The 26243-nt window shown below is 46.4% G+C and overlaps 1 protein-coding gene across 4 annotated transcripts in view; it reads left to right on the forward strand.

Moving 5' to 3' along the window:
* The window catches only part of FARP1 (FERM, ARH/RhoGEF and pleckstrin domain protein 1), a gene marked incomplete at both ends in the record, with an annotated part of 182784 nt that overhangs the window by 99158 nt on the left and 57383 nt on the right, over positions 1-26243 (forward strand). For all 4 annotated transcript variants that reach the window (XM_084234755.1, XM_084234756.1, XM_084234757.1 and 1 more), the window contains 4 exons: positions 2070-2174; positions 16806-16848; positions 19501-19579; positions 25996-26093. In XM_084234755.1, coding sequence (XP_084090881.1) covers positions 2070-2174; positions 16806-16848; positions 19501-19579; positions 25996-26093 — 325 coding nt within the window. The remainder of the gene's footprint in view (positions 1-2069; positions 2175-16805; positions 16849-19500; positions 19580-25995; positions 26094-26243) is intronic.

A 26243-nucleotide genomic window follows, 5' to 3' on the forward strand; every position in this document is an offset into this window, starting at 1 on the left:
AGCCATTCATAGCTGTGAACTCCATCCTGGCTGACTTTGTCTTTTTGTTTTGCATTTTCTTCTTTGTGGTTGGATATACACAGCATAGCATTTGCCATGTCTAAATTACAGTTCGGTGGCCTTAAATACGTTCACAGTGTCATGCATGCACCACTGCTGTGCTGTGCGTGTGCTAGTGGGTGATAGGATTTTAAACAATTACTTTTTTTTTAAGTTATGCATACACGAACTGGGGTATGGGCCAGAGGTGCAGGGGGGCAGAGGATTCACCAGAGACAGAGCGGGGAACAAAACAGGTAGATCTACTGAAATACACTGCTGAGGGGAGCAGCAGGGAGACAGGAGAGATCTTCTGAGCCATGTGGGTCACCTCCCTGGCCGAGGATCAAACTCGTGCTACAGTGGATGTGGATAGCTTCAGAGTGCTGCGTCTTAACCCTTTGTGCCACCAGGGAGGCCCCTTTTAGTGTGAAGTTCAAAAAATTCGTTGGAGACCAGTGCAGACATGAGGTTGCAGGTGGATGTAGCACATAAATCTGCTGCAGGATAGAAGGGAGGGTTCGTTTTTCTTTAAGTTTGAGGACAAAACTCTTCGTGCCTACCATCTCTGGGATGTGTTCTCTAGAACAGCCTTTAGCCCTTGGTGCATTGCTTCATCCAGAAAGTTCTACACCAGCCCCTAAAGAAAGGTCATAGGATCCCTGACCATTGGTGCCACTGCCTGGAAGCTCTGTGGGTTATAGCTCCCTGTTCACATTGGATGCTGAGTCTCTGCCGAGCCTGCGACGGTGCCATTTATCCATGAAATGGCCGTGGAGTGGCTGCGAGGTGACGTTTAGATTGTCGTAAATACCATGTGGCGATACTATGTGCTGGCTCTCCTTATGCCCCGACTGTAACCAGCATTCCCAGGGGAACTCATGCAGTGCTTTATAGGCATCTATTTCGTGGATGGATTACAGGGCCTGTCATATCCTTCAAACTCTCCATTGAATTCTCTGTAGATAAGAATTTGGCATCATAGACTAGTCATTTCGTATAAAGGGTTTGTACAGAATAATAAAATTTATGGAATGTAAGAATTGACACCAGCTTTAGAGCATGTATGTATTACAGTCCAGCATCTTTTATTACCAAATGTGTTCAGGGCCTTGGCAAACATCTTGGCCAGTTCCCGTGCTGACTGCGCCTCTCCTGCATTCCATGTGGTGCTGAGCCGAATTCCAGCATGTCCGTTGAGACATCCACTGTATATTGATTTTTTACTTGTTTAGACTCCCAGCCTTGGTTTGTAAAGTCTGATTTCCCAGATTCTGTAAATCTAGTTGAAGTTATCAAATTCACTTTGCTCCAGGAATTCCAGGGAAACGGGAGTGCCTGCCAGCTGGTCAGATAATTGGTGGTTCGTTTGTAACAAGTAGGAAATGCGGAGAATTGTGAGAAAGGATAGTGAAACTGGAGTGTGATCTTCTCTTTAAAGCATCTGATGATGTAGGAATTCTTCCACTCTCCTTATCCCCTGACCTATTTTTATGATGTTCTTATTAATGGCTGCAGATTTCCTGGACAGAGACAAGGGCTGTAGTTATTCTCAAAGCCCTTTGAAGCCAGGAGTGAGAACATGGACCCAGGGCCCATGTTGGATAAATACCCACAAGTGAGATAAATAGATCATCTTTCATTTCTACTTTCAGTTTTTTGAGAACTCTCCACCTCGCAATCCCTAATGGCTCTACTGATTTGTAGTCCACCTGCAGTGTACAAGGGAGAAGTAAACTTGCTATGAACCATTTAAAAATTGTTCTAGCAATTAAAGTCTATTATTTTAAAATGGAGGTGGGTTCTTCCAGGGCCAGCCGTGGGGAGAAGTGACCGAGATTATCAGCCGAGTGTGAGAACAGCATAAGGCCCAGAGGCACGCCGGGGGCTGCTGGTCTCGGCCGCGGGTGTGGGTCATGGGCGGCAATGCCTGGAAGTCTCCGGAGGCGGGAATGAAGAGGCGTACTGTGGTGTCTATCGCCTTTGCTGCCTGTCCCAGAGGGTGTAACTTCTGCTCTTTCTGTTCCCAGCAAAGAGCTCCAGGAAAAGTGTTGCTGGATGCGGTTTGCAACCACCTCAACCTCGTGGAGGGGGACTATTTTGGCCTCGAGTTTCCTGACCACAAGAAGATCACGGTAGGTGACCGCAAATTAATGTTGCCATTTGATCCTCTGTTGGACTTGGAAGAAGGGAGTCCTTCTCCCAAGAAAAGGGGAGAAGGTTAAGTTAAGGGGAAAAAGGAAAGTTAAGAAAAGGTACAGAGCTGCCCGCAGCCTCTGCGGTGCTGGTTCGATCCCCGGCTGCTCCCTGGCCACCAGAGGAGGGTCCCACATGGCGCGCAGACCTCTCCTGTCGCCCGCTGCTCCCCTCAGCAGTGTACTTTGGTCCTTCTGCCTGCTCTGCTCCCCGCTCTGGCTCTGGTGAATTCTCTCACCCTCCCGCGCTTCTGACTATACCCAGTGCTTGTATAAACTAATTAATTAATTAATTAATTAATTAAGATTAATTAATTAATCTTAAAAAAAGAATGAAAGTAACAGGTGCATTTCAGGTACACATTCAAGCAGAATGTGCATGGAGACTCCTGCACCTTCCCCCCCACCTCTCCCTCCAGGAGCCACCATCACCAGCTTTGTGATAAAAGGCTGCATACACGTATGTGCAAACACATGTGCTGGAAAAACAGGAAGGCAAGGAAACAAGAATCAGTGTCCTACGCCCCCGGCCCCCCGATAAATGCATCCCGGAGACCTTTCTTTTTCTGCTTGTAGAATCCACTTCTCTCCCACAGCTCATGCTGCCCTGCTGCAAGGGTATGCCACTATCTGTAACCTCCATTGGGAAGGTGGGCTCCTTGGGTGCTTCTGGATCTTTTGCCACTGCAAATAATGCTGCAGTGAACATTTTGGTACATTCTAGATCATGTTTGCACTTAGGACCAAGTGTGTCAGTTTTCAGACCCATTCCTTATGAGGGGGCTCAGCCTTTTTAAGTGGACAGTTTTTTAAAGGTTTCACTCATTCGAACGCAACATTTTCACTCATTCGAACGCAACATTTTTTAAAGGTTTCACTCATTCGAACGCAACATTTAAAGCACAGTGAACAGTGACTGTCTTGTTCACCACGCTTTAGGCTGCAAGTTCCCTGACTGCAATTCAGTTTGTTCTTTCATGGAGTGTACACCCTGGACTTTGGCTTTATGAGCCCCTGCACTGAGAATCCAAAAATAGTAAGATACAGAGAATGTGTGACCCAGGTGGGGCGTCAGGTCTCCAGTCAGCAGCCAGGCAAGGCGTGTAATATAGTCTGCAGAGCCCGCAGGCATCAGGCAGTGGAGACAAAAACCACATTTAGGATCCCCCAAATTGCAGAAGGAGGTGACTGAATAGTAAGAATGTTCTAGAGTGAGGGGACACCCCACATACAGAGATTAGAATGTGGAGTATTCATATATCTGCAAGTCAGGCTGGAGTGGAGAGACCCGGAGGGCAGTGGTGACACAGGTGAGAGACGGAAAGTCGGCAGGTGAGCAGGGAGCCGGGTCTCGCAGCACTTGCTACACCATGGGCTTCCAATCTGAATAGAACAGGAGCGCGTGTGTCAGTTCAGACTCCTAGGAGTTATGTCACAAGGTGATTTTAAAAGTGACATTCATTTAGAAATATATTTAATCGGAAATACCCCAAAACATCACTTTGACATGTAGCCATCTCAACAGCTAGGACTAGGGTATTTTTCATTCTTTTCACGTGAGGTCTCAGACTCTGCTGTGCGTTCGGCATTCACAGCCCCTCTCAGTTCAGTCCGTACCCCCCTGTTTGGGGACTATGGATACATTTTAAAGGGGATTTAGAGGAGCTCATTTATGGCTTAGAAAGGAAACAGTGACCTGTCAGGGACAGGATGAGACTAGAGTCGGGGAAGTCACCAGAGATTTGCAGCCCCAGCAAGAACGATGCTGCTGGAATTGGAGTGAGTTGAGGGGCGCTAGGAGAAGGTGGACGAACGCTGAAGTCCGGGGGTAGCCGGGAATACGAGTGAGGGGCTGGTGAGTGGGGCAGGTTCAGAGCAGCTTGGCTTTCTGGCTTCTCCACCCAGGAGACAGCGGTTCCAGTCACTAGAGAGGCCAAGGCCCTGAGGATGTGGTGCTGGTGAGTCCATCCCAGATATGAGGACTTGGGCAGCAGTGGACATCCCGGTCAGGACGCCCTTGGGCAGCACCCTTAGATGCATTTCCCAGAAGGTAGCAAGGAGATCAGAAGTGAAGTTCGGATTCAAGAATCATCAACTAAACAGCAGTGGGCACTCTGAGCCTGGATGAGAGGCAGCCAGAGGAAGACAGCATTGAAGGGGTGGACAGAGAAGAAGCACCTGCAAATGTGGGGCAGGTAGAGAGGTGCATACCCACAACAGAGCCAGGAGGGGCAGACTGCGGGAGAGGCGGTCCATGCGAATCTGTCACACACCTGCAAATAGGTGCAGATGATGTCCTTGACTTATTCCTGCCTCCAAGCCCCCTGGGCCATGTTCTTTGCTGGTGTTAAGTCTCAGCACCCACCTCCCAATCATCGTGCTGACATGGCAGACGACCACACACTTACCTAATTCCACATTCACAAATTCATCCCACAGCGACTGTGAGCCTGCACTGGGTCAGGTGACACTTCATACTACGGAAGACACTTGCTAAAAGTGACAGAAATAACAGGTAGTGACTCCCACTCATTAGAAGTGAGCTGCTTAGCCAGATGCAACACAGAACACGGCCCACAAGACCTGGATCTTGTCTCCCTCTGTGTATTATGTTAAAATAGTGATTCTCCTAACACTGGGAGATGCTGTCTCTGGTTTCTAACCACCCTGCCTGAACTACTGCAAGGTCGTGAGGACTTTTCCAGGCCCCTTTCCCTCTTCCGGTCGTTGGAGTTTGGCTTCCTAAAGTGTAAACTAGCAGCCACCAGACCATTGAGAAGCGCTCTGAGAAGCGCTCCCCGTCCAGCTCTGTCCAGCTCCACCAGCTGCTGACAGCACAGCCAGATTCTCAGCATATTCTGTTGACCCAAGTTCAATGTCTTTGGATTAACAGCGAGCATTCCTCCTCTGCTTAAATTTTAGGAGCCTCTTAGTCTTCCTCGGTCATTCAAGGTCTGACTTCTTTCAGTTTTTATAGGCCTTGATCTTTCATGATTTTACAACTTCCTTATATTGTTTGGGAATACGTTCAAAGGCAAAGTACGGAAAAGCCATCTATGATAAAGGATTTGGGTTTATTTGTTATGCCTTATCCCAGTGAAAGTCACCATGTGAGTGTTTCCCAGGTGCCAGAATGTTCTAGGCTCTGTGACACAGCAGTGAACATGACCCACTTTTGAGAGCCAGCATCAGCAAACTTCTCAGTGAGGGGCCTGTAGGAAATGCTGAGTCCAGCTTTGCAGGTGAAGTCTCTGCTGCAGCTCTTCAATCTGCCCTGAAATGCAGAGCAGCCGAACGGAAGCGAACTAACACCTGCTCCAGAGAGTAATGTGTGACTCAGCTCTAGCCCGGCATCCGGCTTCCTCCCAGTATTCTTTCCAGAAAGGCCTTTTCTCTTTCCTTTGTCTGATAAAGCTCTGCCTTAAAGAGGTGGCCATGTTTACCTAGTTACTCAGCTTGGAAGTCACAGAGCCAGGATTCCAGTTCAGATCTGTCTAAACACCACTGTGCTCTCGGTCCCCTTCTACTCCGACCATCTCTCTCTGTCAGTCAGAGTCCCCACCTGAGACCTGAGTTCCTAGACCTTAAAAAGTAAATTGTTTGGATGGAATTGGTCTGTGATGATAGAGGGCGTAGGGAAGCCACCAAGAGGGTGCAGGAGAACTTACTGGGTTTGGCCACGTTTGTTCCTTGATCTCAGTGCTGGTTCCATGGGTGTAGTCAGTTTGTAAAAATTCAGTGAGCTGTACTCTCATGTGCACATTTGTGTATTCCATAAAAGTTGCCCCCCAAAATGCAATGTGGAAGCACGCAGGCTCCAAGGTGGGTCACAGGACCTACATAGGGAACATCAAGGACAGTCTTTGTGGGACAACTTGGGCTATATCCTCAGATGCGCCCAGACAGGCTGCTTATAAATCTAAGCTTTGTGCCCTGTGTTTTTGTCTCTTTCCCTGATTCTATAGAAATGCTGATGTCCAGCCAGGTGTTATACTGTAGAGCAGATGAACAAGCTCAGAGGCTGGTACCAAAGTCACCCCCTCCTTCTTAACAGCAGGAGGACTGGGCAGGTGGCTGGTCTTCTGAGCCTCACTTTGCTCCTGGGAAAAATAGGGTGATAGTGCCCACCTCATGGGGTCTTGAAAAGATCAAACAGGACGATATATACAACATGTAGTCCAGTGTCTGGGGCCTATCCAAGTGCTCAGAAAGTACTAGTCATGGAAGCTGAGATCGTCACTGCCATCGTTTTTTTACTGTGGTCAAAAGCACAGACCGTCACATTTGCTCCCTTCGCCATTCTGGAGTGGCTCAGACAGCAGGGTTAACTCTGAATACAATGTCGCAAGTCTCTGGAACTTCCATTTTGCAAAATGGAAACTCTGTGCCATTAAACTGCAGTTCACTTTTCCTGCTCTTCCCGGCCCTGGCACCCACCATCTGACTTTCTACCCTTGACCCCAAGTGCCCCATCTGAGTGGGATCATACAGTTCTTGCTCTCTCTCTGACTCCCTCATGTCACTCATCATGTCCTCAAGGACATCACGTGATAACATGAGAGGCTTGCTGCCTTTTGGGGGCTGAGTAGTATTCCACCGAGTAGTGGACATACTACAGTTTGCCTTTCCATTCAGCTGTTGATGCCATTTAAGTTGCTTCCACCCTTGGTGGTTGTGAATAGTGCTCTATGAATAGTGGGTGTGTCCTCGCTGTTTTTCAGTGCCCCTACATTACCTTTGCCAGTCTTCTTTGGAAGGCTACTCACTTGTCTGTTAAACTAGGAGGACCCTGGGTCCCAAGATGCCCAAACAAGGGGCCGTCACACTGGGGTAGCCCATTTATTCATGACTCATGGGCATCTAGCTATCCCCAAAGTCCTTGGAATGCAAGGCTGTGCACCCCTGTCTCTGGGTGGTGAATTCAGGCAGCTCCAATTCCAGCCCACCCTTCCCACCTCTCCTCACCATTCCTGTCCTGGAAACTGCCATCAGAGTATCCTTCATAGAAGGACTTTAGAAAGCTTATGGGGAGAATGAATGGATTCTTGGTATAAGACAAGTTTCCCCAGAGCAGACACAAACTAGTGATCATTAGTGATCCATCATGCTCTCCTCTTGGCTAGACGTGTCTGGTGGCTTGTCAATTAGGAGGTTGATTGCTGTGCACTGGCCACTTTGGCTGACTGTCATCCCTGCGTCCAGACAGCTGTCCCCAGGGGACGGCCCTTCAGGAGCAGAGAAGTCTTTCAATCAGGTTTTCTTATGGTTGGCACTTTCCATGGCAGAAACACTATTGATCTCAGGCATCAAGACTTTGTACCTAATATACCAGCTAATTGGTACCTGCAGTCTGAAGGCTGAGAAGAGGCCAGAAAGACACTGAGGAACCAGCGGGGGTGAACTCCAGAGCTTCTGTTCAGGATCACTCTCTCTGCCCTAAATTCAATGCATTTCATTTGCCCTTCACATCAGGAGTTCGCAAACTTTTTCTGAAAAGAACAAAAAACAAGGTAAACAGGTAGTAAATATCAATATGTTAGGCTTTGCAGGGACTGTCATCTCCATGGCAGCACCCAGCTTTGCCACCATCACTCCAAAGCAGCCACAGACCGTGCATGTCTTACACAAGTGAGCATGGTTGCGTTTTAATAAAACTTTGTGGGCACAGATATTTGAACTTCATCGGGCTTTTGCTTGTCATGAAATACAGAGCTAGGATTTGTTTTTTTTTTCCCCAATCACTTACAGGTACAAAAGCCAGTCTTTGCTTTGGGGCTGGAGGAGCATTGAAAAGCAGCGAGGACACACCCACTATTCATAGAGTATTATTCACAACTGCCAAGGGTAGAAGCAACTTAAATGTCATCAACAGCTGAATGGAGAAACAAAGTGTAGTATGGCCACTACTCAATGGAATACTACTCAGCCCCCAAAAGGCAGCAAGCCTCTCATGTTATTTTATTTTAAACACAGGCCCTTAATTTGCCGATCTGTGCTTTCTAGTAATTTTCCCCGGTGGGTGTTTTATCATCCATGTCTTACGGTGAGCAAAATCAGATAGAGAATTTGCCTGGTGTTTGACAGTGATCTGTGACACCAGGTTTGTAACTGTTACAGAATTTACACATAGGCTGGCTGTCTCCACAGCTCAGCTTGTTCCTCGTTCTGCCCCATCTTGAAACGCTATGAGTGAGATGTATCTCCTTGCCCTGTTGAGGAAAATGCTGCATTAGGGCCTATAAATCTCCTTTTAAACATTTGCTTTGTCATTTAGCAGCTGATAGATTCTGGCTGTCTTTGATTTTATACTTTATCCGAAAACATGGGATGAATACAAAACTATTTTACATGGTAATCGTGAGGATTAATTCAGATACTTCACAGGAATGAGTCCAGCAGGACACCTGTTTTATTTCATTTCTGCACAATTGCTTGGAAAGCAATGAGGCCTGTCACTGATCTATTAAAGTTGCCTTGCTCAGTGACCCAATAAAACAATTCTGGTTTCTTATAAATAAATAAAATACTGTAAAGTTTAGGGAAAAGATAGGCTTGGTTTGATCATTCTATATTCTTGTTCATGACAAGAAAAAAGCCTTGCCATTGATAGGTGTCATAGCTAGGGTGGCCATAACAAAATACCATCAGCAAGGCAGCCTGAACAGCAGACACTTATTTCCTCACTGTATTGGAGGCTGGAAGTCCAAGGTCAGGGACTTGCATGGTCAGGTTCTGGTGGCTTGTAGAGACCAGATTCTTTCTGGCTTGTAGAGACCTCCTTTTCCCTGAGTCCTCACATGATGATAAGGGGGGGGGGAACAGGGTGTGGGGGATCAAGGGAGAACCATCTTTCCATTTTTTTTTTTAATAAGACCACAGCCCTCTAAGATCAGGGTCCCACCTCTCTGACTTCTTCAAACCTTCATTACCTTTTGAAGACCCTATCTCCACATACAGCCACATCATGGGGGGAGAGCTTTGACATGAATTTTGAAGGTGGAGGGACACATTTACTCCCTGGCAGTGGGCCTGATATCTGGCACATGAGGTCACAGAAATGATGGCTACCTGGGGTGACATACCTGTCTGGTTCACTGGCCCCACTGGCATTAGGGGTTGCCTTCATCTCTGCTCATCTCTGCTGATCTCACCTCTTCCGTGGGTTCTAAGGACTTGTGAAGTGAAGAGGGGCTCTTTGTAAAAGATGCTGGGGAGGACGGATGAAGGGTATTGCAGAACCACGGGCAGTGTGGACGCTTGGGAAGCCAGCAGAGGTGAGGTCACACATAGAGATCAGTACAGGTTTGAGCCAACAGTGGTTGTTTCCATGGGCAGGTGCCAGAGGGGAGGCTGAGCTCTCCTTGTGCAGAGAAACACTGTCGCTGGGCATAAAATTCTAAAATGAGTTTGTTTTCTTTGAGCACGTTGAAAAGTCTTCCTTTATCTTTGTTCTTTTGTACATAATGTCTTTTCCTGGCTGATTTTAAGATGTTTCTCTTTATCAATATTGTTGGGCAATTTGATGACAATGAGCTTCCTTGATGTTTTTATCACAGTTCTTATATTGGGGTTCATGAATCTGTAGGCTTATCATTCTCATCAAATTTGAGGAAATTTTAGCACCATATTTTCCCCAAATTTCCTCAATACTTTCCCCCCATTCTTTTCCCTTTCCCTGCCATCTGCCCTCCTGTGGGATTCCAATTACATGAATATCAGACTATCTGAAGTTATTCTGCAGTTCTCTGATGGTCTGTTAATGTCTTGGTGACTTTTCTCTGCACTTCGCGTGGATGGTTCTATTGTTAGGTCTTCAGCTTCATAGTATTTCTTCTGCAATGACTAACCCACTGATAATCTCATCCGTCATGTCTGTGTGTGTTTTTTAAAGCTCACGCAATACAGTTGTCATCTCTAGAAGCGTAATTTGGGTATTCTTAATATCTTCTACATCTTGACCTTTTGAACACAGTTGAATACAGTTAAGCTCCATGTCTTCACGTCCTTCTCTGCAATTCTCTAATACCTGTGTCAGTCCTAGGTCCGAGATGGGTTCCCTTTTTATCTAATGATGAGTCATGCTTGCCTGGTGATCTTTGCATTGTGACTATTACCTTGTTGAATGTTGGGTCATTTTCTATACCTGTCACTTTTATTGAGTGTTCTTGGATGCAATTAAGTCATTTGGAAAACAGTTTAGTCCTTGCAGATCTGACTTTTAAGGCATTGGGTGAACTGGTGTGGTGTACCTTCTGGGGTTAATTACCCCCTACTGCCAAGGGTGACTCTTCAATGCTGTGCTCACTGCTCTTGAATCCGGAAGTCTTTCAGCCTGGCTAGTGAGAACAGTGAGCAATCCTTGCCCTGTCTGAAAGACCTCTAATCCTTTTGTGGGGTTCTTTTCCCTCCATCTTGGGTACGTCCTCATAAGCACTCATTGTTCAATATTCCACTTGCCAAGAGTAGCCCTCACCACTCTCCTCCATGCTCTTTCTGGAAAGCTGATGAGTCCTGTGCTCTCCTAACAAGCTCTCATGCCTCCGTCCTCTGCACTCCAACCCCTTCTTTTCCCAGGCTCTGCCTGTGTTCTTCCCATACTACAGTCTGGACCGTCCCACAAGGGGAAGTCACAGGGAGCAGGATATACTGTCTTGTCTCAGGGGTCCTTGTTTCTCGTTATTTAGTGGCCCGGGTTATATAATATTTCCCTTTTGGGGGCATTGTTGCATGTGAATAAATTCAGTCCCTGTTACTCTATTTTAACCAGAATCACATTTCTCTAAAAAATTACTAGGTTTATAAAAAGAAGCACACTTAATGTATCTTTTCAATCTAACCAGACATGAAGTTAATAAGATAATTAATTTCAACCTGAAAATTTACATTGGAACAAATTACTACAAACAAAAATTCAAAGTAATTTCCTCTAGGAATCAGCCTGCCGAAAGGCTAATTTGTCCCCAGTGAATTCTAAACATTGGGTAATTTTCTGTAACATATTTGGTTCCTATATATAGTACAGTTGATGACATATTTTTGTTGTATGCAGTTTTGATTTTTAAACAAGAAGAGGAAAGTGACCTTGTGTTGAGTCCATTAGAAAAGTCTAGTATGTTGTAGGGAAAAAGCACAGTAATGGAGTCAGATCTATTGGGCTTTGAGTCCCGAGGTGTGTGACCTTGGGCAGCTTCCGTAAATTTAAAAGTTGGCTTCTTTGTGTTAAAAATGACCACATTGTTATGAATATTAAATGAGATGTATAAAGCACCTATCCAATGCCTGGGACATAGTAGGTGCTCAATAAGTAGTCCCTTTTCTGCCCACTGATGTCAAGTAACTGACTCTTTTAATAAGACCCTTTCCAAAATACTTCAAATATGTCAGTCGCCTACAAAATCCACCTAAAATGCCACACAGCAAAATGTTAGGGATAAAGATGCTTAAGGAAGAAAAGAATGACGTGGGAAGAGACTCCTCTTGCTTTGCCTTTGATGCCTGGGCAGGTAGGCATTCCCTCTCTCTTCAGGGATTTCTGTGTGGATGTCATACTCCAAAATGGGACATAGCAGGGGTTGGAGGGAGAATGGGGAGCCAACTGAAATGTAAGTGAGGGAGGGAAGATGGGGCTGGATCGCTGTGCCAGAGCCAGTTTGTGGAAGATTGGTGCCATGTGAAGCCCTCAAGCCCAGCGCCTCACGTGTCACTTTATTCAAAGACAGGGCCGTTGAAGAGGTGATTAAGTAAAGATGAGCCTATTAAGAATGGCCCCTAATCCAGTCTGACCAGCTTCATTTTATGAAGGGGAAATTTGGAGATGCCCGTGAGACACCAGGGGCCTGTGTGACCAGAGAGCACCACGTGAGGACACAACGAGAAGGGTTGTGGGAGGTCTCAGGATAAGCCAGGCCTGTGACTCCGCGAGCCTCCAGGACCGGGCAGAAATAAATGTCTGTTCACACACCCAGTCTGTGGTCCTTTTTTTGTGGCAACCGTTGGAAACTCTCACTAGAGGCCTTCTGACCTCGGCAGGGAAGCTCCTTGAGTTCTCCTGACTGGAGAGTCCGTTTCTCCAAGTCCGTTCAGTTTAAGTGAGGCCATGTGGAGGTGGAGGTTTGCCCTGGGGACCAAGTGTGGTTTTAGTGAGAATGGTGTTGCGTGTGGTCGAAGGGTGAGGCGGGCTTAGAGATAGATTATTTCAGTTGTGGCCTTCCAGAGCTCTGTCTGTAGGAAAAGAAGGATTATGGAGCCATTGTTGCCTTTTAACGCATCTGGAACTTGTTCTGTTCTGCTTGGGTTAAACGAGGATGTGATTTGTCTGGGGTGACCAAGTCTGGTTCAGAAGTTCCTTCCCTGCAGCCCTCTCTATAGATCAATGGTCCTTTCACTCTGCAAGCAGCAGCCCTATCTTTCTTCTTGTTCCTTCTAGCACATTCATTTACAGTGCTTTAAATCTTGCGCGTGGAAGACCTTTCCTCTCGCCTGTAAATCACAGCCTGACTGGTAAATGGATAGGTCCTCGGCTGTCCCAGGTTCTCACCCCAGCCGGTTGCATCGCAGCTGCAGGCTGTGCTGAATGGGTGAGGGATTCAGGCCATCTGATGGTCCCAGACCGCCATGTTCTAAAACCACATGCTGTGTTGGCTCAGATTGATGCTTGTATTTGATGCTTTCCACAGAAATGCCAAAAACAGAAGAGAGATGTTTTAAAACAGTTGATAAAATTGGCAGCTGCATTGCCAGAGCTTCGTTGTTTCGTCCTGAGTGGTTTGCTGCAGTTTAGGCAGATTCCGTGGCAGAGTTGGCAGTGGGGAAGGATCTCAGTCATGGTTCCGCGGAGGCAGCCTTGCAGGCTGAAGGTGCCGGGATGGCAGGCTTGTGAGTGGGTGCTTTGCAGCCCTGGGAACCCCACTGGAACTTTCCAGTTAACTCGCGGTCCCACATCACACAAGTGTCTCTGATCTTCTCCATTAGCCTCAATTCTCTAGATTTTACAGAGGGATCAGGAGGCATGGAAGAGGAATTTTTCTTACCTTCCTCACAGAGATCAGAAAGACACTTCATCTCTCAGAGCTGCTCCTCTCGCCGGTGATGAGCGTGTCTTTCCATGTCAAGCCAGCACCCTGTTTGAGGTTCTCTTCTCCATCATCTCGGTCCCTTTAGACACCAGTTAGCCCTCTTACTCTCATTCTTGACCCCTCCCCTTTCGAAACACACCCAGGTGTTCCTGCTACAGACAGTCACGTAGACAGTACCCTTCCTCGATTCTTCACATCTTCAGCTCCACTCTCTGGCCTCCACTGCAGAGACAAGATTCTCAAAAATGCCATTCATCCTTCTTACCTCTTCACCGCCCATCACTTTAGACCCATCACTGAGCCAACTGACCAGTAGGTACTCTAATTCCCATCTTATCTGAGCTTTCAACAGTTCTGGGTATTCTTCCTTCTGAAAACAGTCTCCTGTGACGTAACTCGCTCCTTACTCTCCTTCTGTCCATCGCGCTGTTCCATGGTGGTGTTGTCTTCAGTGCTGATGCATTTTGCCCTCTGCACTCTGCATCTGTCTTCCTCTGTGGAGTCAGGGCAGTTCTGCCCAGGCTTCTCCTGTGAGCCCTGGCCAGGAGTGTCCTACTGCTGTCATATGTTTTCTTCCTTATAAAATCCAAGAGCACCTCATAAAACCAAGTTGTCCAGACTCCCTCCATGCTGGCCCTCTTTCCAGTGCTTCCTGTCTCTGAGAATGCACCTACATCACCCAGATGCCCATGGCAGAAAGTTTCATGTGGTTCTGGTCATTACCTCCTCCCACACATGCCATATCCAGTCCGTCTGCAACTGTATGTCTGCCCTCTGGTCCAAAATGCCACCCTCTGTTACCTGGACAATTGTAATAGATCGACCTGTCTTGCTCTGGCCCTTGCCTCTATTCTCACCCTGCCAGGCTAGTTGTTTCGATGTGGGAATCTTAGTGTTAATTAGTCCCACACTTAAAACCCTTACTTTGCTTCTAGGGTAAAGACAGTTTCTTAAGAAGGCCTTGGTGGGGCCTGGCCCCTTCCTGATTCCTTGCTCTGCCGCCATGTTGGTTTCCTTTCACCTTAGGTATCTAGACAAGTGGTTTTCATGCCTGTCCTCACGTGTCCTTCTTACTCCTCCTGCTTTCACACTTCCGCACAGTGTCCCTTCAGGGAAGCTTCCTCCTGCTGCCATTCCTCCGTGATTTGGCCAAACCTTTTTGTTGCAGACACTGAGTCTGCTGGGACTTGTCTCAGGTACTTCTCTACTTTTGTGAGGAGGCTTTTGATTCTTCTCTGTCCTCCTTGTTAGACTTGAAACTCCATGAAACAGGGACCGTGATAAGTTTTCTCCTCATTATGCTTCTAGAGCTCAGCCTAGGAACACAGTCATTTTTTGTGAATGATCAGATGAGTTTGAAGAACAGGATTTGAGTTCCATCTTTGGGAACCTATTTTCTGAATCTCAGTTTTCTTTATCGAATGGAGGTACTTTGCCTCCTTATCCATCTCTTAGGATTCTTAGAAGGGAAATAATATATTTCGCAAATGATGATTGAGACTTTGCATGATTATACTCTCATCTCAAGTTTGGGGCTTATGAATATGGCAGTGGAGATAACCCTGGGTCATTGAGTGCCATTGTTTATTCTCTCTAACAAGAGAGCATGAGGGGCGTGGGGAATATAGAAATGAGAATGTCATTATGAAATCTTGTTTATTTGAAAAGTTGATGGGGAAGATTAACTTGAATAAGTAGGAGTTTAAAACATTTAGTTTTTTCTTTACGAGACAAGTGCTCACAAATAATTCAAATAATGCAGAAAGGTAGAAGAATAAATCATCTCACTTCACAAGCACTTTTTACCTCATTCTTAAATATTCATCAAAAATGCCATTTTTAGGGCCTCCCTGGTGGCGCAGGGGTTAAGTCTCACTGCTGTCAAGCTATCACCAGCCACTGAAGCATAAGTTTGGTCCCCAGCCAGGGAGGTCACCCACATGGCGCAGCAGACCTCTCCTGTCTCGCCCACTGCTCCTCTCAGCAGTGTGTTTCAGTAGCTCTACTTGTTCTGATCCCCACTTTGTCTCTAGTGAATCCTCTCAGCCCACCACCCCGGACCTCTGGCCTACACTCCAGTTCTTGTATGCATAAATAAAATAAATCTATAAAAAAATGTAATTTTTAATGCATGCCTGATAATGTCATACAGATGTACGGAAGACTATTACTTGTTTATTTTAAGTAGGTTATTTAAAATTTGTTACTATTGTTAAAGAAAATACCACGATCAACACTGCTTGTACATTAATTTTTGTGTGCTTAAATGCAGAGTCTACCAAAGTTGAATTGCTGAATGCGAGAGTACACATACTTTTTGGGTTTTAATTATTCCCTGGTTACTGTCCAGAAATGCTGTACCAGTTCATCCGTCCACCGCTGGAGTAAGACAGAGCCAGCTTCCCTGCACCCTTGCTGGCTTGTACAGACACACATGTACTAGCCTACAGTCTTACCTAGAAGCAAATTTAGTGGATGATAATATTTGATAATTGAAATCTGTACATGTTGTGTAAATTACTACTGATTTTGAACACTTACCAGTTAGTCATGGATTTATTTCATCATCAATTACCTGGTCTTTGCAGAGTTTTCTGTAGGTGTGTTTTTCTTTTTAATGTATACCTATAAAACCCTCATTCTTGGCTTTTTATCTATAAAACCCTGTTTATATTAAGCACATCAACCTTGGTTACAACTATGAAACCTGCAACTATGAGCTTGAGTAGAATCCTCTCTAAATGATTACAAGTTCAAGGGGAGGTTGAAGAAAAGCATGTTGTGAAATGGGTTGATATGTTAACTTGTGCTTTATTAATAAGGGTGGCTGGTTCCTTCCTCCGCTCCCCTCCACCCCCTGAAAATTTTCTACTGAATTTACATGCTGAAGTGCATGTGGATGAAGAGTCTGGACTTGACTTTGGACAATCTGATTTCAGCTCTAACTCTTGCACCCTTGAGCTGAGGGACCTGGGTCAAGTTACTAAACTTATGCCCCAGTTTTTCTCCCAGGAAACAGGAATCCTTCTGGCCTTGTTTTCAGAGGGTAGAGTTGATGGTGGTATTCTGTCAATATTCACTCCCTTTCCCTCTCCCTCACAGAGGTGCTGGTCTGTAAATACATGCACCTAAGGGTGCTGTTTCAAGATGGAGCGTGTATACTTCACTCGGTTCATAGTCCGATGAACAGTTATTCATTAATATTTGCTGAGCAGATAACAATGATAAAGTGAATGTAGAAAAATAATTAACTGAATTAACCATTTCCTTCTCAAAGATTTTAATTTTGAAGTTCAGAGATACTGTTAGTAAATTCAGATGTGTTTTATAAAAGTGGTAGATGACGTAAGATTTGGCATTCTGGAGGAATAAAAGGAACAGACAACTGCAAATACTCAAAACTATTTTGATTTGAAGCAGCTCCAAATAGTCTCAAGATAACTTGTTCCCTTTCATTGAGAATTTATGTCTTAATTTGTTCTTTTTTCCTTTGTAGGTGTGGCTGGATCTCTTAAAACCTATTGTCAAGCAGATTAGAAGTAAGTATAGATGGTGTGTTTTAAATAGAAAACCTCACATTTTCATCTTGAAGGCTTTGCCTGCCCTGTGCCATCAAGCATGGGGCTTTGAATCTTTTTTTTAACCCCGATGATTGCTTTCCATCATCCTCTAATTCCACACACTATTGCAGTCTGTCTTTTGCAATTTTAACGTAGAACAATTTGTAATCAAAACCTTGCTGGAGAAATCAAATATCATTTTGATTAACAACCAGAGCATGCTATTAAACCCCAGAATAATTGGGCTCATCATGTCTGCCCATGTGTCTTGCTGTCACTTTTGAAGGGAGAAGGGGAAACGTTTATTCATAAAAATTGGCATTAGGTTTTCTGTCCTACCTCCTCAGAGCCTGTGCAAATCAGAATGTAATTGTGGTCTGGAAAAATACAGTTCCCGTGAGAGAGAGTGAGAGAGAGAGAGACTGTGTGTGTGTGTTTCTGAGTGTTTATGAATAGCATGTAGAACTGAAGGGCTCTGACTTGCATTTAGACCCTGTGTTGGAAAAAAGATTAAGGAGGATCTGGGAGAGGAGTTAGAAAGTCAAGAGAATGCTTGCTTTTTGTCTTCCTTCTCATCCTGCCTCAGCATTGGACCATCCCTCTCCTTTCTCTGCTCTGAGGTCGAGTTCAGGGTCAAACTCTGGTGTCAAAGTCATCCCAAATGGCCCCTCACTGCAGCAAAATAGAGTTTCTCTAGTTCAACATGAAGCAAAGGATACCTCAGGGATCATTTTTATGTCTGATTAGGAAACCCCTCTGGGCCACTTGTGGCAATTTATGTAGATGTAATAAAGGGGCCTCAGCGTCTGTAGGCCCTTAAGCGATTGAAGTGGGTGTCACTCTTCTGCCATTTAAATTAAGCAATCGGGCCTCCCCAGCTGGCGAAGGCGGTTGAGCGCAGCGCTGTGAAGCTCTCTGCAGCCTCTGCAGCGTGGGTTTGATCCTGGCTGGCCAGCCGGCCCACAAGGGCCCCACATGACACAGCAGACCTCTCCTGTCTCACCCACTGCTCCCCTCAGCAGTGTATTTTGTCAGTCTGCCTGTTCTGTTCCCCACTCTGTCTCTGACGAATCCTCTCACCCTCCTGTGCATCTGGCCTGTACCCTGGTTCTTGTATAAACAAACAAACAAACAAATAAATCTAAAATCAATTAATTAATTAATTAAGCAATTATTGATGCTGAAAATGAAATGGCCATTGTTTGGTAAAACTTTCGGTGGGTGGCTGGCCAGTGCCCAGGTGGGGCAAAGTGCTTTGGTAAGAGAAGTCCCCATGGTGATGGGTGGAGGTGACTCATGTTTAAACGATGACTTGTCCCCCTGAGATGCCTGGAAAGTGTCAGTGGTGCCTCTTGCCGGGTACCAGAGACAGAGGGAGGGACAGCGTCTGTGGGGATCAGGTCTGTGCTGCATGTTTCTCCCTTCCGGCCCCAGGTGCTGCTGTCCCTGGCCTATGGCAAAGCTGTCCCGTGGCCCTTAGTCCTGCCTTCTTCAGGCCCTTAGTCCCGTGGTTTGTCCAGGGCCTGAGTCATCTTTGCTTAATTCCTCTCTGTGAACGTTTTGGTGAGAGGAGATAACATGTCTCCTCATCTTCCCCAATTTTGCTACCGCTAATTTTGTGACCCAGGAGGGACATGCAAGGGTTTCAGTTAATTTTTAGTGATTATGGAAAAGAAGCTCCGCTTCTCTTGGCTTCAATTATTTCTGTGCCTTCAGTTTCCCCCCCCCTTTTTTTTGTATCAGTGTCAATATCTTCACCTTAAGATGTATCATTTTGGGGTTCTTCACTTGAATGTGCCATCCTGGAAGTTATACTTCAACGTCTGTTTTTATACGACAGTGAGAGGTAGAGCAAAGGACGTTTTCTGCTTAGATCAACTACTGCTAGAATATGGGTGTCATTGTAGCACCTTTCATTTTGTAGAATGCAAACTTGTTGTCATTCCAAATGGCAGAACTGCTCCTTTATTGTAAGATTGCTCTAAAAAGTCAACTCTGACTTGGAGCATTATGATTATTTTCTATTCTATTTATTTCTTTTTTAATTCTGAAGGAAAACTATTTCATTTGGTCTGTTCCTGCCTATACCCTCCCAGATCTGCTTCCCGATTGTGTCTGAACTCATCTGTACGATGGTCCCTAAGACACATGTAAGACTTCCACTGATGGTGACAGGGCCACATCTGTTTATATTTTCTCTCCAGAGCTCAGGAGAGCACCTGGCACGTAGATGGATATTTGAGGAAAACATCAACAGCTGTATTTTTTAATCAAACATAACAGAGTTACATTTCCAGTTATCACTTTCATACATCATCTAAAGTTACTATTTGGACAAAGTAGGCAATTAAATCTATTTCGAAGGCAATTATGCTTTTTAAAAACCTGGACACAAATATCAAGAAAATGTATTTACGACCTCAATATAAGGCCCTTGTTGGGGTGTATTTCTGAAACAGACACGTGTCTCCCCACTGTATGTGTGCATCAGTAACTGAGCAACAAATGTACTCCTGGCAGCTTGGGATCAGATTCCTTATCTGGTGTAGAACAGACCCTGTAAGGTTGTTTTCTTTAATGGTATTGGAAACGCTAATCCATGAATGTTCTACTGCTTCTTTTCTTCCTCAGGGCCAAAGCATGTTGTTGTTAAGTTTGTGGTGAAGTTCTTTCCACCTGACCATACACAACTCCAAGAAGAGCTCACCAGGTGAGTGGCTGCGAGACTGGGGGTGTACTGTGTGGGGTGCTGAGAGGAGCAGACTGGGCATGCGCGCACTGGTTCCATGACCAGCATTTGTCTGTGCTCAGGAATCTCAGCCCAGCCCCTGTGTGGGTCAGAGACATGGCAGACGTGTCTCCTGGATCCTGGTTTCTTCAAGGCTATGCTAGGAAGCGAACTGGGCTTATAAGCATCAAGGTCAGATTTCCCCTCTTCTATCTTGCACAACCCCAGACAGTTTTGAGAAGGGAAGCACTTTGTGAAATCAAGATTTCAACTCAGTTTCTCTTGGCTGCTGCCCTGTGGGTAGTGGACACAGACGGGTCAGGCTGTCTTTTGGACATGTGGCCAAGTGGGCGATGCAGGAGCCTCGGGTCAGACTGGCCTGACTCATGCTCCCCACACCTTTCTGCATTCCTGGGTCAGTGCGGCCCTGTGCTTCCCGGGGTGTTTTCCGGATCAGCATGGTGACACATGAGCCACTGGATGCCCACGGGGAGCTGTGACAGCCGTCCACAGCACCGTCACTGTTCCTTTACAACTCACAGCCAGACAGATGCTGTGAGAACGTGTGAAGGTTAATGCCTCTCAAGAGTCCCTGGGCCTGGCCACCAGTTTTTACCACCCGTGTCATTCAAGCAGTAGCTGCTGAAGACTGAGGCTGTCTCCTGAGGATGACCAATGGCTTTCTCCTGCCTCTCACTACAGACCAGGGTCTGGGGTCGTGACCGTCATCTGTCAGATGGGTAAAGACGTCCCACCCACAGTGTTTGTTCAGTGTGCCAGCATTTATTCCTGCTCCTGGACCCAGCGTGGTGAAGACAAGGCCAGACCCTCGGGGACAGATAAAATGATGAGATGACATAAAAGAAATCACATTGTGCCTGGAGCTTTTGGATAATTGAAAGGGGGCACTGTGGTCGAAGGGGATCGGATGGTGGCTTTACCTTGGCCAGCTGAGGGGCCCTCTGAGGATGTGACTGGGATATGTCAGTCATTGTCTGAGGAAGAGCTTTCCTGGAAGAAGGACCAGTTCATGCTGTTTCCAGGGCAGGAGCAAGCCTCTTCCATGTGCAAGTCCTGTAAGAGTGCAGGCAAGGCGGGTGCAATGAGTGGGGCGAGGCGCGTGGTATGTAGTGTTGGAAGACCGAGTGCCCTGTGGGGCGCGGGGAACCCAGTGAAGAAGATAGGATAGTCGTCCAGGCCCAGCTGACGCTAAGAAGATGGCAGGAGGGAAAGTGCAGCCAAGGGGTTGCATTGGGAATGTGCTGGAGGTGGGCTTGGTCTGTCTTGGTGATGGGTTAGGGGCCTGAGAACACTCCAAGGGGGAGGCTTAGATTTTTCACTTGAGCAGCTGGAGTGGTGATGATGCGACAGTGAAACTGGGATGGGGTAGCGGGAAGCAGAGGACTGGGAAGGGGTGGAATGTCAAGGATGGGTCCCGCATTTGAGATGCCCCTAGACATCACCTGGCTGAGTCCGCCGGGCCACTGGGGACATGAACTCGCATTCCAAGGTGAAGGGAAGGCCAAGCTTTTTCCCTGGCCCTGTTATTTTTCAATGAGTTGCCACTAATAGTCTGTCTCCACTTCAGCCCTCCCATCGGTGAAGCAGTGGAAGGTGGCCAGGAGTGGCAGAAGCCGCTGTGTCCTGGGGGCCCCGTGCGGTTTGCTGAAAGGCCTCACGTGCAGGAGGAGCTGCAGGAGGTGGGGAGCCCAGGGCTTATGCTCTGTCGCTGTTGGGCCACTGTGTCTCAGTTTCCGGGGCTGATTTTCCTCCTGTTGGAACATGCATTGTTCCCAGCTCACAGTATTGAAATAAATCTAAACACAGATCAGTGACTGGTCCTCCTGGGCCTCTTTCCTGCTTAGGAAGTTGGAAGCATAAATCTTTTTTTCCCCTTCATTTCATTCTCCCCATCTTACTTTGCAACTGAGTTTTGCACCTTTTCTGTTTTTGTGAATCATTGTCTCTAGAGGTTTCTAGTTCTTTCCCGTCCTGGTCCTGGTTATAAAATTCCATACAACTTGTTAGCTGCCTGCCAAGTGGGCCTGGCATCAGGCCAGCCGCCCCATCCAATCTGATGACTTCCTCAAGTTACACAAGCTCAGCTGGACACAGCAGGCTTGGGTTTTTGTTGTTTTTATTTTCTGGCTCCAGTATTCACTGACATTTACAAAATCTTTTCAAAGAGGAGAATTCTTCTGGCTCGAGGGTGAATTAAATTGATAGGAAATTCAGAAGCTCCCCGTCGCTTTCCACGTTGTCACAAGGTTTCCCGTGAAGGGGACCTCCCAGATCCACAGGGTTCACTCCATGCTCTCAAGTTCCTGTGTAAGCAGAAATTTAATGATGAGGCCCTTGAGGTTCCAGGCAGTTTTCTCAGCAGATGGTGAGGGCAGGCAGGCCCGGGGCAGATGTCTGTGGTTCTTCAGGCGAGGTGGCATGGACTAGAGCGAGGCCAACTCTGACCTGTCGTGTAGCAGGGAGTGAGTGACCATCTCTGTGGCTAATCCTGGGCCTCCAGGAATGGCTTCAGCTTCCTATTCATGCAGATAGAAGATTAAATTGCACTTTGTCCTTCAAACCAGGCGCTGAATTCCATTCTCTTTACTGGTCTGCACTTTTGGTGGGACTCTGTCCTGTTGACACCACAGCCCAGGCCTGGAAAAGGAAAAGTACTGATTTTTAGGTGCAGGGTGAGAACAGCTGCGGAGAGGGGCTTTGGGAAAGAAATTACCCATTTTCTGATGGCAGAGCCCGGAATAACTTTTCTTGCACTGCTGTGTTCAGGCACCCCTCCCTCTAGGCCCCCTGTCTTTAACCAGGTCCAATGTCTACTTAACTGTATTGCTCTTGGAGGTGGACACCCCCCTTCAGAATTTGTGGGACCGCTTCCTTAGGCTAGAAGAGGAGTTGTAAATAATGTGCATTGCCCATCCAAATGGTGTTTAATGAAATAAAATAGGCATTTATTTTTCAATTTATTTTTATAAGTTTATTTTTTTAACTGCGGTAACATTGAGGACCCCCCCCACCCCAACCAGGTATTACCTCCATGGTGCACACCCACCTCCAAATCACCCGTCGTCCACTAGCACCCCCTGAGTGCTTGTCAGTGGCACTTTTCCTCGACATAAACTTATGGCTCTCTGAACAGCACATTCCTGAAGCCCACGGGAAAGGTCAGCAGGGACCGCCCAGAGGCTGTCAGACTCCAGTCTCGAGCGTGTCCCTAGTGGCTGCTTTGTGAACACAGCACCCTGCTCTTGGACCAGCTCGTGGAAACATACTGCTCCTGCAACAGAAGCAGTAATGCTCCTGCTTCTCAAAGAGCTAACCCCATCATAAGGTGGGAGCCTGTGGCTGTCCTAACCCAGGGGGTTAGACAAAGGTCCACTTTTTTCCGCTGGTAGATCTGGGGGTGGTTTTCTTTGGGTTTAGGTTTTGTTTTTCTGTTTGTTTGCTGGTTACAGAATTGCTGCTGTAGTTTTTTTAGTTCTTAATAATGGCATTTTCTAAATGACTTGAAAGGTCATTTGGAAGGGATGCATTTTTTTTTTTACTTTCATTTAAAAAACTGCTAACTCTTGAATGTTTTTGTTCTAATCTATGTGCTTTCCATATGCCACCTCATTTCATTCTTATGAAAACCTCTGCGGTTGGTCTTGTTTAATTAAGCCCTTTTTGTTTTTAATTAAAAAAAAAAACATTTGGGGCAGGCTATGAAATACATACACAAAATAGACTGTTTTCCTCTTACCCAGAGATGACATCATTGTTAACACGTCAGTGTGACTTCCCCTCTGCTTTTTTTTCTGGGCCTCTCCATGTACTTTTAATCTCATCTTACTCCCTGGCCAAACTCCAATTTCTCCATTTGTCCCCCACATGCCATTTAGACCAGCTCATCTGAAATGAGACCCCCCTGGAGGTCCCTGTCGTGTGTCTAGTTACTGTGCTCGTGGGCGCTTTGAATCCAGCAGAGTTCCTCATTTTTTTAATTTATGATGCCACCTTGTTGCAGAAACTAGACCCATTCTAACTCCAGGATTTGGGGGATGGCCTCCTTGTCCTCTCTTGTTTACTCCTCTGTCCTGTATTTCATGAAAACTAGAAGTTAGTTCTGAAGGCTGGGGGAATTTCAGTTAAATGTATTTGGCTGGAGCCCTCACCTGTTGAGTGCTTAATGTTTCATTCATGATGCTGGGGCTCATCATGGAGTCCACACGGTGACTTTCCGACCTTTCCACGGTGAAGTGGAGCCCTGCTGCTTTGTCTCTGCGAATGCCCCGCTTCTCCGTGGTCTCACACCAAGGGAGAACCTTGGTCGAATGAATCATTTCTTGGAAGGCTGTGGAGTCAGGATTTTCTAATTCTGTTATTCCTGCTCTGGCACGAGTTGGCCCATCCCTGTAAAATAGTCCTTGGCTTCAGCCACGTGGACTGCCTGGCCATGTGGCCCTTCCTGCTGCACAGCAGGTGGCAGGTGATGTACCCAATTTTTCACTTGGGTTTCTAGTTTTTGAGTATGAAATTGCTTGACTAGTATTCTCGTGCAGTAATGCATTCCCTTCTTCCTGCTTTCTCTTCTTTTGAGTACTGCTTGTAGACTCATGAATTTTCATCATTCCTTGTGTTTTGAATCAATTTAATCATTCCTGTTACTACCCAGCAGTGACCACATTGGCCAGTGGATACCCCTTTTGATACGTTTCTTTTGCTTTTTTAATACAGCCCATTTACTCTGGAAAGTTGCCTTGCTTTCTGCATAGCTAGATAGTGTAGGTTCGTGTTTTGCCTTTCCTGCCACACATGCACATCTGCCATTCCTCCAAGGATTTATGTCTGTGTCCCTCCAGCGGTAATTGGAAAAGCCAAAAGTCAGGTCACTAAAGGTTGCTTCTGAGACCTGCTCTTGGCATTGAACAAAACAAGTAAATATCTTTCTAAAAATTTGTGCTCATTTTGATATTTTTGAATTGGTCATAACATCACACTGTTTCACTTTATTTCTCTAATTTAGGAATCCTTTTTTTCTTTCACCAAAAATGTTTCCTTTTTCTTACAATATGAAGGGGAAAAATTGTTAATAAATTGGTTTTTGCAGCTCTGGTGCCTGGGGCTTATGAAAGAGGCTAAGTAAATATTACACACCGAAAGGTATCTTTGCCTTTCCTATTCCACTGACAAAGCTCTTCCTATCACAATAAAATACTGTTATTGTCTGAGCCATAAAGCCATTTTTGAGTATATTTAAACTGTTAAAAAAAATTAAATGGGTGCTGGTTGCCGCCACAGCTGCCACCTTTGTGGAAGTCCCTCAGGTCTCACCGAGGCCAAGCAGCACTCCAGAATGGACACCAGCCAGTGTGCGAGCAGACTGGCTCCAGCTTCATTTAGCATCAGTACCAGTTATTCAACAATGACCAGACCCAACTAGACGTGACTTGCACTGAAACATCACGCCTTACGTGGGCAGAGCAACAATTCCAGGGGGAGCTGTCAAGGCGATGAAGTTGTCTAGCCTTCTGTTCCAGAAAATCCAGCACAGCAGCACAGCTCAGGACCATTAGCCCACAGCAGATCGTCAGCGTGATTGTGAGCCAGCTCAGGGCCAATGAAGACCCCATCCTGGGGTCCCACCAGATGTTCCAATTAAAGAACATAGACCGTGCCTGGGGCGCATCACCCACATGCTCAGGCTTGCTGGGCACGACTTAGGCTGACCCCCTCCCAGCCCAGTGCTCATACTCTTTGCTCCGCGCTCCAATTCCTGGTGCTGTTCACACGCCTCCAGATGCTCCAGACACCTGGCAGAGCCTTGCTGGGAGTGGGTGTGTGTGCTGCCGCCCCGCAGGGACTGTGCATGGTGTTTGGATGCTGGACCAATTGCATCCGACAGGAGATGCCTGCATTGTACCAGTGCCCACTTTGGAAAGACTCAAGTGGTGCAAAAGGTTGCCTCTCTCTTTCTTTTTTAATCTCCTGACAAGTTGCTCTGGCAACCCAGAGAGGTGAAGGGGAAAGCAGCTGCCTCACTGCCCAGAATTTGATTTGTTCAGATGTTTCAGTGCCTCATGATACAATAAAACCAGGGGAAAATATTTTTAATTTCAATGTTTGCTGTATCCTGCAAAAATATGTAGGGGTAAGTTATAGTCTTAGGTGCTTAGGTTGATATATCTGCATATAAAGTGAAGTGTATTATTTGTTGTGTGAAAAGACAATGGCTTGTGTCTCATTTTATTTTCAGTGGAGTGAGTGTTAACACCTCAGTCAGTGGCTGCAGGAACTCCCTGCCATGGGAGTTCTGGTCCCCGCCTGCTCTCAGCTCCTCCCTGCAGACAGGCTGCCAGGACCGCCCCGCCCTCCACTGATGCCCCTCTCTGCTTGTGTTGCAGGTACCTGTTTGCTCTTCAGGTGAAGCAGGACCTGGCTCAGGGCCGGCTGACGTGTAACGACACCAGCGCTGCTCTTTTGATCTCGCACATTGTACAGTGTAAGTCCTCCTAGCTCCCGTCACACGTCATGCTGGAAATAACACCACGACTGGATTGAAAGGGGATCAGTCACACCCTCTAAAAACAACCATCATGTCCTTGTGTTATTTACACAAGGACATGATGGTTGTTTTGGTGTGGGTGCCTCT

This window comes from Talpa europaea (genome assembly GCF_964194135.1).
Source record: "Talpa europaea genome assembly, chromosome: 6".
Classification (NCBI taxonomy): Eukaryota; Metazoa; Chordata; class Mammalia; order Eulipotyphla; family Talpidae; genus Talpa; species Talpa europaea.